Source organism: Ctenopharyngodon idella, chromosome 23, assembly GCF_019924925.1.
Source record: "Ctenopharyngodon idella isolate HZGC_01 chromosome 23, HZGC01, whole genome shotgun sequence".
Classification (NCBI taxonomy): domain Eukaryota; kingdom Metazoa; phylum Chordata; class Actinopteri; order Cypriniformes; family Xenocyprididae; genus Ctenopharyngodon; species Ctenopharyngodon idella.
This window is the reverse complement of record NC_067242.1, coordinates 24640736-24653985: the sequence shown is the minus strand read 5'-3', so window position 1 is coordinate 24653985 and position 13250 is coordinate 24640736. Positions and strand designations below refer to the sequence as shown.

At 36.0% G+C, this 13250-nt stretch overlaps 1 protein-coding gene across 10 annotated transcripts in view; it reads left to right on the top strand.

Moving 5' to 3' along the window:
- The window catches only part of kmt2ca (lysine (K)-specific methyltransferase 2Ca), a 151719-nt gene that overhangs the window by 41114 nt on the left and 97355 nt on the right, over positions 1 to 13250 (top strand). For all 10 annotated transcript variants that reach the window (XR_007928005.1, XM_051883022.1, XM_051883028.1 and 7 more), the window contains exons 4-5: positions 6527 to 6677; positions 11293 to 11505. Coding sequence is in view for 9 of the 10 variants with exons in the window: in XM_051883022.1 (XP_051738982.1) it covers positions 6527 to 6677; positions 11293 to 11505 (364 nt within the window). In the remaining variant the exon portion in view is untranslated. The remainder of the gene's footprint in view (positions 1 to 6526; positions 6678 to 11292; positions 11506 to 13250) is intronic.

Genomic DNA, 13250 nt, shown 5'->3' with positions numbered 1-13250 from the left:
AAAATCTATATTTAATATATTTGAAGAACATTTGATTACTTTATTCAAACTCTGTACCTGAAAACTACTGCTAGCCCTACCTGAAAACCTAAAAAAAGCACTGCTTATTTCATATCTTTTTTTTTTGTTCTTATTATATTACTGTTTACTTGTCTGTAATAATGTTTTAAATTAACAATATTATTATTTTTTAAATCTAGTAGTTTTTGCTGCAGTATCAAAATTGTAATAGAGAATTGTGATATTTCACTGGTATCTAAACATTTGAACCACTAACTGAACCAGGCCAGTTAAAAAAAAAAAAAAAATCCTTAGCAGTGAGCCCTGCTGAAACAGCTCTAAATATGCTGTGCTATTATATTGAAAGATAAAATATGATAGAGCAATAGAATGAACAGTGAAAGCAACAAAAGCTTGTACAATGCATTTTAACAGGCATAATTAAGCATGAAAATAACTGAAGGAAATATATGTATTTGTTAAACAAATTAAACCAATGAATATGATTCATATTTTGGTTTCTCTACCTAATATATTTAAAAATTACAAATGCAATGAAAATACAGGTATCGGTATCAGCAAATACCAAAAATGAAAGTACCGGTATTGGCCTAGTTCTGGAAAAAAGTGGCATAGGTGCATCCCTAGCTGAGAGCATAAAAAACAGCAGAAAGGCACTTTAGTTATCACTGCTGCAGTTTTTCGCAAACGTGTTCTGGTAATGTCATGGCTTCTTATCTTCTGATCTCAGCCACATCCTGGTAGACTACTATAGACTGCTGTAGACTTCCATGTTGAAAGAATTTTTTATGCCACCCAGATCTAAAGGCATTATGGGACATTATCTCTCTTTTCTCAGTGTCAGTCAGGTGTGTCTAATGTCCAAACATGTAGTAACTACTTAGTCTTGCAAGCTTGACTTTTAAATATTTTCATAAAGTCTGGTCCACTGACCGACATGTAAACTGCCCAATCACAGTTAAATATTTTTCTGTACATTTTATGGTCATTAAAATAAAAATTTATTTATTTTCAGTTTTCACCAATTTATTTTGGTCCACATGATGAATATATTCTCAAAATTGGATACATTGTGTAGAGTTTTCATCAAGTTTCCCTTTTTTTTTTTTTTTTTTACATTTTGGAATTTATTTGATAATTTATGGGCTTCGGATTGGATCTTGCCGTTTGGAGAAAGCTCTTGTCAGTTTTATGTGCAATATGCTTTAGGCAGTCCGTGAATGATCCATGTTTGTATTGTCTGAGGCTACTGTTTTTGCAGTATCCATCATCTTGATTGTCTCTTGATTTTGTTCACTTCAATAATTTGTGACATTATCACATTAGTGTTTCCTGCTCTTCCTGTTCTAATATGAGGGTGGTCTTAACCCTTCTCCACCCCAGAGGACTCTTATCATGATCATGACAGCTTTTTTCCACAAAAACTTCTTGAGAACATTCACTTCCTGCTAGTCAGTACACTGCAAGAGTTTCTGCTCTGGGCCGTAGGATTTTCTGAGGAAGATTGGGTGAACATGGTTGAACAAGAATATCTCTCTTTTTTTTTCTCTTTCTCTAGTAACAAAGGCTTGTTTTGATTGAACTGCAGAGATGTAGTTTTGTGTCTAGACAGAATGAAGCAGCACTAAAATAAAGATGCTACTTACGCTTCAGTGACACAGCGGCTGCAAGATATTTATTTTCTCCATTTATCAGTTCTAAAAGTTCCTTAATGACGACACAAAATCACTTCTGGGTCACTGAGTCACAACAACCCAAAAACTGTCCAAAGGGGATAAAACAGAATTGGAATAACCCTCAGTCTCTCAAGCCAAGACTGTAAAAATGTAGTTCTGACCTGTATCTGACCTTACTAAATGTATTTTTGTAAGACATTTTTTTTTTTTTTTTTTTTCATCAGTAAAACACTTGTGTACTTGTGTAAAAAAAAAAAAAAAAAAATGAAAAAAAAATAATAAAAAAAAAAAATAATGTAAAATAATGATGCTTGGTCCTTTTAATATGACACTGATCAAACTTCTGAACAAGAACTTCCTTTCTGTCTGTCTGCCTGCATGTATACATTTTAACACAACGGGCCATTTACACGACAGTTTTCACCATTTTTTGACCTCCCTTGGCACTAAGCACATCTTGAACTTTTTTGGGGAGACTGTCCTAATGTTTTTTGAAGTAATCTTTTGGTATATTTTACCAGGCTTCATTCAGTACTTCCAACAGTTCTTCTTTAGATATAGGCTATATTTTATTTTTTTCTCTGTCCAGGTGATCCATACTGCTCCTATAATATTATATTAAATACTGACAGTTTTTTATCAGTTGTTTTTCTCTCCAAATATGATTTCACTGCATTAGCAATGTGCTTGGGATCGTTATCATGCTGAAAAATAAAATCATTCCCAATCAGGTGCTTTCCAGAAGGAATGGCATGAAGAATTAAAACATGTCTGTACTTTTCAGCATTCATTATCCCGTCAATTCAGACAATGTTGCCAACACCACTTGCAGAAATGCAGCCCCAAACCAGGACAGACCCTACACCATGTTTGCATGCACTCATTCTTCCAACTCTTCTTCTCACATATTGTGGACAGTTGGACCCAAAACTTTCAAGCTTGGATTTTTCACAACATAATACTCTTTTTCACTGATCTTCATTCCAATCTTTGTGAGCTTTAGCATATCTTAGCCTTTTCACCCTGTTCCCCTTCCGAAAAAGTGGTTTCTTGGCTGCTATTGTTGCACAAAGACAATTCCTGATCAAGCTTCTTCGGACTGTAGAAGGGTCAACTTGGCATCCCGATGAAGCTGCCAGATGCTGAGCCAGGTCCTTGCTGGACTTCTTCCTGTCTCTCAAAGAAGAAACTCTGAGAAACTCAGATATTTTCATCAGATTGTGAAAGTTTTCTTGGCTTTCCAGTCTGTTTTTTGTCCTTGACCTCTCCTGATACTTCAAATTTCTTTATAACCGCTTGAATACCACATCTTGAGTATCCAGTTTGTTTGCTGATTTCCCTTTGATAGTGGCCTTGCTGATGGAAAACTATGATTTTATGTGTGTCAAATTCTGTGATATTTGGCACATTGAATGGATTGGAATTGAAAGTTGGTCTTATTAGCAAGCTTCCAATTAATTAAACTCATAGAACATGTGTATGTAATGCTCAAGCATGTTACAAGCCTGGTGAACATTTAATTAGGGTTCCATTCCATTTAGGTTTAAAATAGCCATTTTTCTGCTATTGCTCAAATGTAAGGGGAGGTCATGTTAAATACTTGCCACTTTAGCCTATTTTTTTTAATACTGCATACAAATTTTTCTGTATTTTCTAGTTTGTATTCTAATAAAGAGTCTGAGAAATAATTATAAGGGGCTTTCGCACCGGAGGAACCTTTTCATAGTTCCTAGAACTATTGGCTGAAGTACCCGGATTTTGCCGTGTTTGCGCTGCAGGAACTAGGAATGATTTTAGTTCTAGGAACTCATTTGGGGGGGACTAAATTAGCTCCTACTTCAGATTAGGGTCTAAACCAGCACTATAAGAACTGTTAGTGACATAAGTGTACATTGATTGGTCAAACACCGGCACCCGGCATTTTTAAAAAGCAGTGTAAACATATTTACTAGTTGTCATAGGAGATTTAATCTCTTAGCCCCACTTTTTGCTCTTTCAGTCACAAATTATGCGTTTACATTCTATCTCCACTATCACGAAACCCACAACACACAACAAACACAGCTCTGTTCACAGCATCCTCGGCATCCACTGTTTTTTAGCGTTTGTAAATGCCGCGCTTAAAGACGCCGCTGTCGGCCTCTTCAGAGTTCCTATTTACGGTGCAAATGCAACCAGGAACATGGCCCAGGGGAGAAATTAGTTCTCAGGGAACTATCCTAGTGGCTAGTTCCTATAACTGAGTTCCTAGAACTATTCGGTGCGAAAGCCCCTATATATGGTCATTATACCATTGCTAAAATTAGAATTACAACTTCAGTTTCTACTATAAAGCGTGTTCATGGTTTTACTCATGTCTTATCTCGACAGTCTGGACAAAAGAAATGAACACGAGAATATTTCCACATCAAAGAAGGTGGAGCCTCAGAACACACCTAACTATTACATTATTGCCAATGTTTATATGTGAATAAAAGCCTAAATTATATCTGTTCAGTGTATAAAGCGATAGTCTCTTCAGAAAATTTGGACTAAGCTGCTCAATTCATGTGGATTAGTTTTGCGATCTCTTTTTGAAGCGTTAAAGTTTCAGTTGCGTAGCTGTCTACGGAGGGACGGAAAGCTCTCAGATTTCATCAAAAATATCTTCATTTGTGTTCTGAAGATGAACGAAAGTCTTGCGGGTTTGTAAGGACATGAGGGCGAGTGGACATGAATGACCGAATTTTCATTTTTTTAGTTGAACTAACCCTTTAATCCTTTTGAGCAGTCTTTTTTACTCTAAAATATTTTTAAGGTGTATTTTCACAAATACAGCTGTGTATTTGTGTTTTGTGTATTTGCGCAATACATGTCCATATTCATAAACTTCTGTCATGAGCTACGTGTTTTCAGTTCTGAATGGTGGGAAATACACTCATAAGAGTTAGTTATTCTTCATGTCACACTGATGTGTTTTCATCTTCTTCAGTAATGTACATCAAACTCTGGTGCACACCTGTTTTTTTTTTTTTTTTTTCCTCTGTTGTCCCTGTTTCTTATGTCTACTGACATGAATGCTCTTTTGAACAATGGAAAAACAATGTTCTGCCTTTTCAAACATCGTTTTAACAAGTGCTGTGTGGGTAAGTCTGCCATGAGATGAGCCATTTTCATCCCTGTAAAGGTTGATCTAAAGGTCATGGCTCCCATTGTAGTGGCTTTTTGGGATACATCGTGTTTGTGAATTTTTATTTTTATTTTTTTGCATTGTTCTCTAGAAGAACAAAGTGTCAGTATCCAGTTTGTTTTTGATAGAAATTTATACTTTTAGTCAGCAAGGATGCATTAAATTGATCAAAATGAACAGCAGTCATTTCTAGACGTTTATAATGTTACGAAAGATTTGTATTTAAAATAAATGCTGTACTTTTTAACTTTGTTTGTCAAAAAATCATAAAAATATCACTGTTTCCAAGAAAATATTAATGAGCAGCACAACTATTTTCAACATTGATACTGTAATAAAAAAAAAATGTTTCTTAGGCAGCGAAACCAGCACATTATATGATAGTGATCATGTGACACTGAAGACTGGAGTATTGATCTTTTGAAAATAAATTTCAGTCAGTTAAAATAGAAAACAATTATTTAATTTTAATAATATTTTGCAATATTACTGTTTTTATTACTGCATTGCAGACTTGGTGAGCATAAGAGACTTATTTCAAAAAACTTTCAGTTAAATTAGAGGAATGGTTCACCATAAAACAGAATATTTTGTCATTTACTCATGCTCATGTCATTGAAAATCCATTTAACCTTCTTCTGGGGAACAAACAAACAAAAAACAAGAAATAAAAATAAAAATCTGAAGGCTGTACTAGTTGTATTTTTCCATACAATTACGTTGGGCGGTTAAAGCTTTCAAACTTCAAAAAGCACTATAAAAGTATCAAAAAATTAGCACTGCTATGATTATTTTGTTTTTTATAGTTTTTGTTATATGTTGGGTAATGAAACCAATCTAAAATCCAAAGCATCCTCAAGCAAACCCAGTTGAGAACTGCTGATTTTATACATTTCCTCATTTTACTCATGGGTCATTGTAACTGCCAACTGCCCGCTCTTCTTCTTGCACTGCTTTAATGTAGCATCAGCAGATGACATGTTTGCTGTTATGAATGTCACGCTGCTGCAAGACAACATTCTTCATACGACCGTTTCCACTAATCCAGTGGGCGTATGAAATGTTTCCCGGAAAGCCAGCTTGCATTTCTGGTTATGTAGGAACACTTGATCGATAATTATTGTTTGTGGAGTTTTAAATGAGTCATGGCATGTTTGGACAGTCTGTAGTTTAGCAAATCAAATATTATGTCTAAGATTGTAGCTCCTCTCTGTCCTTCAGTACTGGGGTTCATTTGAAACATCTCATCAAGGTGAGCCAGGGGAGTGTGTTTTTTTTCTCTCTCTCTCTCTCTCTCTCTCTCTCTCTCTCTCTCTCTCTCTCTCTCTCTCTCTCTCTCTCTCTCTCTCTCTCTCTCTCTCATTTTATGAATATACAAAAATGTTTGGCATTTTTATCATCAACACAAATAAACATCTGGTTATGTGTTAATTCCTGAGCTTGCCGCTTATGGCCCGCTCACATGACCTTGGTTACGCTAGCAAAAACAAATTGTTTTAGAAACAAAAAACTATTAATTCATTCAAAGAAAACTTTTTTTTTTTTTTTTCTTCTCTCCATATAAGGTATGTCAATAGGGTCTATTTTGATTTCATGTTGACTACCTTTTGTGACTAGAGAAAGGATATTAAAATTGTCACTGTCCTGTTTGAATTCATAGAAATGCTGGAGCCAGAAACGGATGATGATTTTCCTGAGCCACTGGATCTCAGCCCCAGAGACGAGAGGCCTCTGTCCCCGCTCTTCCAGCGTTCCGTGTCAGAAGACTCTGCTGGCTCGTCCGCATCCACCACTAGAAAAGCCAAAACTAGGTTAGTTCACACACAACACACACAAAGCTGTGTGTATGTGTGCATTTAAAGGTTGAGCAGCAAGCTTTTATTAAGCTTTAATGTCGCCCTGAAGAGGGTGAGAGAGTTCACACAAACACACTGTGCTGATGAACAATGTTTAGACAGAAGAAAGTGTACAAGGGGGTCAATAGGGTCTTAGAAAACAAGTAACAAGTGTACATCAAGTCAAAGAAAGATTACAGTTGTGTGTGTGTTTGTGATGAATTGTGTGTGACCAAATTGTGTGTGACCAAATCGTGAAGGAATCACTTACTGAGAGTTATTTTTAAAGAATCAGTTAAAATGATTGGTTAATCAGTTTGAATAGTACACAAGAGTTGTTATTGTGTGACTCATGGACTGAATTGGTCACTTACTTACTCACTGGATGACTTAAGCCCAAAGTATTGTTCGGTTTTTACACACATACAAGGGTCTGTGTACAGTGTGCGTGATGCAAATTTCATCACCTGAATAGTACGCGCAGATTGCACATTGAATTTGATTTGCACAAATCAGTTGTTCCACAAGGTAGCAATACTGGCCTTGGCCGTTGTTTCACAGTAGAAAACGAAACTAAAGAGCAACAACAATATACCAGAGACTGCAACAACAACAGATGTCCGCATTGACAAGTGTTTGTGTGAGGGGCTTAAGAGATAGCTGCAACTTTTGTTTAAAAGAGTACAGACATTTCTATTGGTCATAACTTCTGGAGAAAAATAGCTCGGGCAAAGAAACTTTGACCACCTGCGTTCACGCACACTATCAAATGGAGTATACTTTGAAAGGCTATGCGTTTGACTGTACGCATACGCTTGTGTACATGTAAAAAAAAAAAAAAAAAAAAAGAAGGTATACTTTGGGCTTTAGTTCTCTGTTGTGTCAGACATAATAACTTGCAGTTCATCCAGCAAATGTTACTTTTGTTTTTGTAACATACACACAACAATGTTGAAAATCCCAGTTTCAGGATTTTGCCAACACTGGTAGGCTATGCATGGTCGCAGCTAGTGTGATTTTTTTTTTTTTTTTTTTTTTGCACACACTGAGTGAAAACGAGGGAGTGTGGGGGGAGGGGACCGCTGAAGCCCTGCTGCTGTCATTAGTAAAGGGAGGGGGCGAGAGAGTGCTCTCTTTTAGATTCCCAATTAGCACAGATTGTGCACTTGCTAATGTGCAGCACCATTTGCAGCATGTGAGAGGAGAGGAGACCCCCTTCTGTATTGCATGCACATCACATCTTCTACTGACAGCAGCTCTCATGGGCTGCACAGCTGACAGAGAAAGTAAATGAACTCTAATGAGAATGCACTGACAATTATGACATTTTACTAAGATTTCACAACAATCACAATGTTTACGAGCAAAATGTTGTCGGCAAATACAAGTAAACGCACACACCCAAGAGCCAAATGACAGGAAATGCGACAAAAAAATCATGACTGTGACTATGTGTTTAACTACAGAAAAAGGTAAATTTAAATTTCAGGGCAATTCAGATGCTAATCATTTTTTAGGGTGATTTCTGTATAAGAACATGCATGGCTCCACTGTGAGAGAACTTATGCATCCAGACAAGCAATTAACCCTTTAAGACCGACACTCCCGTTTGCGTGTCTCTGTTTAAGAGCCAGTAGAAACTGAAACCAAATAGGTAGCACAATAATTCTTTTTGCATACAAAATCAGAGATGTTACATGTTCAGATCAAGCCTCCATCATGCTCCTGTTGCGTTGTTTTCACCCTCTAATCAATGAGTCTGCACAAATTGCATAATACGCGTTTACAACAAAAACAACGCGCAGGCGCTAACTGAAAACATAAATATAGATTTCACGTGGAGTTTTTGCTCATAACTTCAAGAAAAATGCACAGATCATAGAAAACGGCACAACATTATTTACAGCAAATTCTCAAGATTAAAAAGAGCCCAAAAATCAACATAATCCATTGCGTCGATCACGAGATACTACTCAGGGAGTGATGTAACATACTTGGCTAAAAACATGTTTTATTTAAAAAATAGGTATCATTAAAAAAAATAAAAATAAATAAAAATAAAACTCCACTGGTTCTAATTAAAAACAAATATGTAGATTTCACGTAGCATTTTCGCTCATAACGCCATGAAACATGCACAGATCATAGAAAATGCATTCTTTATGCACAGCATTATTTATAGCAGATTCTCACAATCAAAATGAGCCCAAAATCAACATAATCCATTGCATTTACCACGAGATATTCCTTATGGAGAAACAATTTTAAAGGGCAATCAAGAGCTAAACAAAAAGGCTGTAACTTTTGATTACTTTATGCTATCACCACAAAATTTGGTCCAGATGCAGCTCACATGTAGGAAAGCTTCACCAAAAAATGTACCTACCTTATTTCCTTCCTGAATGTCAAATAAGAAAGATATGAAAAATTATAATAAAAAGAGAGAGTATGTGTGTATGTGTATGTGTGTGTGTGTGTGTGTGTATATGTATGTGTATATATATATATATATATATATATATATATATATATATATTTTTTTTTTTTTTATCAGCAGTTTCTCAGCATGAGAATGTAATTTATATTTTCTAAAAATATACAATGTGTCCTATCAAACAATACCTTTTGACTCTCCTTGCTATAGTTTTGGAGTTATGAGTCTTAACTTTTGTGTATGTCACTCAGAAGAAACAAACAACAACTCTAAACAACTCTAGAAATGCCTTCAGGTCTTAAAAGGTTAGTTAATTAGAGAATGAGGCAGTTGTGTAATTTCGTTTTATTAGTAATTCACCAAAACTGAAAAAATCAGGACTTACTTGGCCAAAGGCCAAAAATAATTTCAAATACTGTTTAAATAAATTGACTACTCTAAAGAAAAAGTCTGTTTAGTTTTGTATGTAATGTTGACTTTAAACAAACTATTACATGTAGCAGGGTTTCCCAAACGGGAAACTCCAGGGTGTTCGCGAGTTGATGAAAAGATAATAATTATTTATATAACAGAAAATGTAAAATAAATAAATAGGGCTGCACAATTAATTAAAATACATTTTAAATTGCTGTATGGCTTAGTATAATTTTCAAATCACAAAAAGCTGCAATTTAGTCTGAAGAGATGTGTTTCAGAGTGAAATGCGGCAGTGTTCATTTACATGTGTGCAGTTCATGATGCTGTGTTGGTGTCTCAGAACAGATCAATTCACAGTAAATGAACCAAGGTTCTCTGAGACACTGGAACACCATATATCTGAAACTGGCAGCACATATATTTATGAAGATTACAGCCTTTGCAATTTAACTATCGCATTAAGCCACATCATGATATTGATTTTATTTTAATGTATCATGCAGCCTTAGCTTTCAGCAAGTGTTTGAACATAAAGATGGCAGTTGTGGGTTGTTTGTTTGTTTTGTTTTTTTGTTGTTTTTTTTGTTTTTTGTCAATTTTTAATTTCGACTACTGATAAGGTCTCAAAAACAAGTTCTCAAGTACTTAGTATATTGGCGCTGTACATCTTGCACTTAAAGGGATAGTTCACCAAAATTGAAAATTCTGTTATTTAATCACCCTCATGTTGTTCCAAACCTGTATACATTTCTTTTTTCGGCTCAACACATAGGAAGATATTTGGAAGAATGTCAGTAACCAAACAGATCTCGCCCCCCAATGACTACCATAGTATTTATTTTTTCGACTATGGTAGTACTGTAAATGGGGGGCGAGATCTGTTTGGTTACTGATATTCTTCCAAATATCTACCTTTGTGTTCAACAGAACAAAGAAATTTATACAGGTTTGGAACTACTAGAGTGCATAGATGATGATGAGAGAATTTACTTTTTTGGGTGAACTATCCCTTTAACTGTATTTTCATGATCAAAGTGATTCCAGGCATCCCTGCCCATTTTCAAATCCATAGTTTCACTTTATTTTACTGGTCTGGACAGCGTGTTGTCCTAACGCTTACCAATCTGACCTCAGGTACCGCCCAAAATGCCGCAAAAACCAATCAGAAAAAAGTTTTCATGATTGATCGTCGTGTCACGTCAGAGTACTTGTGGACTCGTGCACATCCCTAGTTGTGGGTTGATTAGGAGTCTTGTCTTTTGACTGATTTAGAGTGTGATTTCACTGTCCGAGCAATCCAAGGATGTCATATCCTCTCACATAATCCTTTTTGAGCTCGGTCACCCAGTCAGAAGAGTTACAGCACCTCAGCGGGGCACTGGGGCATGAAGCATGGACTAGAAACCCCTGACTAGTCAGATTGTTGCACAGATAGAGCAGTGAGGATTGGATGCGCAACTGCTTAATGACTTGGGGCAAAACAGTCTACTTGAATGCAACCGCTTTTGGCTGTGAAATGTCACTTTTCTTTGGCATTCAGAACGGAATTCATAACATAACGAGTTGCATTCTCAGTATTGCACTTTAAGTATGCAAAACATAACCATGCACTTGCAATGTTGGCCCAGCATTTACAGCTATATTTGTGTACTTAGGAATGTTTACTTATGTTATGTTTCTGATTGAATAGTTGAAAGTCTGAAAAATCTTTTCTAAAATGTCTTCTCTCATCCATCTCAGAGAAAAGCTCTGTGCCTTCTGCTACTGTGGAGAAAAGAGTCTCTTGGGTCAGGGTGAGTTGAAACTGTTTGGACCCACGCCTGGTTACGTCCCCTTGCACATCCGGAACCGCCGCGGCAGCTCTGAGAAGGATGACGATTACCATGACGACGACAATGATTTTGATGACAAGGACAACCGCAGCCCAGGGCATCGTGGGAGCTGCCTAAAAAAGTGAGTTATTACTGCTGTCGTCAGGTGAATGTGCTTTGGGTGGATGTTTGGTTCTCCAAACAAGTTTTAAAAGGAAATGGAATAAGGAATGTAATAAAGTTGCAAAATGTGCACATGAATTGATTTTGTTGCACTGCAGGCTCTACACGATCCCAGCCGAGGAATAAGGTCTTATCTAGCGAAACGATTGGGCATTTTCTAAAAAAATAAATAATTTATTTTACAAATGTTCGTCTTGCACTAGCTCTGCAATGCGCCACACATTACGTAATCACGTTGGAAAGGTCACGCGGAAGTACCGAGCAAGTGCTTACGAGGCAATTGTGCAAAGACTAAGTCAAAAAAAAAGATAAAACAACGATGTTGGGTGATTTTTAAGTTTTTCGCACTAACGCGGTACTTCCGCCTACGTCACCCGTGACCTTTCCAACGTGATTATGTAATGCATGGTGCATCATAGAGCTAGTACAAGACAAGCATTTGTGGTTAAAAAGTATACAATTTTTGTAATTATTATTATTATTTTTTTTTTTTTTTTTTTTTTTTTTTTTTTTTAAGAAAATGACCAATCGTTTTGCTAGATAAGACTCTTATTCCTTGGCTGGGATCGTGTAGAGCCCTTTGAAGCTGCATTGAAACTGCAATTTGGACCTTCAACCTGTTGTACCTCAGTGAAGTCCACTATATGGAGAAAAATCCTGGAATGTTTTCCTCAAAAATCTTAATTCTTAATTCTATAAATCTTTTCGACTAAAGAAAGAAAGATATAAACATCTTGGGTGACATGGGGGTAAGTGAATTGAGTAAATTATCAGGAAATTTAATTCTGAAGTGAACTAATCCTTAAAGATGTTATGTCAAGTTAGACACAGTTCAACTATTGAAAATGACTCTTGCATTCTGTTACAATACAGAACAACACAATGTCAGTTATTGTAATTGTTAATGTAATTGTTAATGTGTGCGTGCTCATTCTCCATTGCATAAGTGCAGTGGGGAACGAGAAAGTACAGTTTGTGGTAGTCATTGTGAAGGTGGTTTGGTGCGGTTCTGAAGTGTTTGATTGACGTGGCTTTACACTGTAATGTGTAATGAGGTTGTGTGGAGGTGAGAGTTGAGAAGGGTTTGCAGGTTTTGTTTGCTGCAGGGACTAAAATCCCCCTGTTTAAAAAGCAGTGACCTCAGTGACCCCCGTAGAGCTGAAACAATGCTGAGTGCTGTGCTAGGCACAATCTCATTAGATTGTTCAGTGTAAATTACTCCTCGTAATCAAACACAATGTGGGTGTAAACTAGCTTCATCTTTGTAATGGTGAGGGTTTTTTTTTTTTTTTTTTTTTTCCACAATCTTAATTTATTTTCACATTAATTAATTCATTAAGCAAAATAATCTTAATACCTTAATGCTCACAAGAAATATTGCTTAAAAACAAAAGTTCATGAACATTTTGGATGTATAATAATTAATAAAGAAATTTGAAGAAAAACATGATAATTGTCATTTAGTCACCCTGATGTTATTTTAGACCTTCCATCAAGCTAAAATAGTTTAGCACAATATCCATACAATGTGTGGCTCTTTTCCATACAATGAAAATGATTGGCTCCAAAAAAGAACCATAATATAGAGGACAACTTTGTTTAAACTTATTTTGTTATACTGTGACTGCTCCAATATCCATTCACTTTCATTGTATGGAAAAGATCAACCTTGGAAAAAAAAAAAAAAAAAAAAAGCAAGTCAAA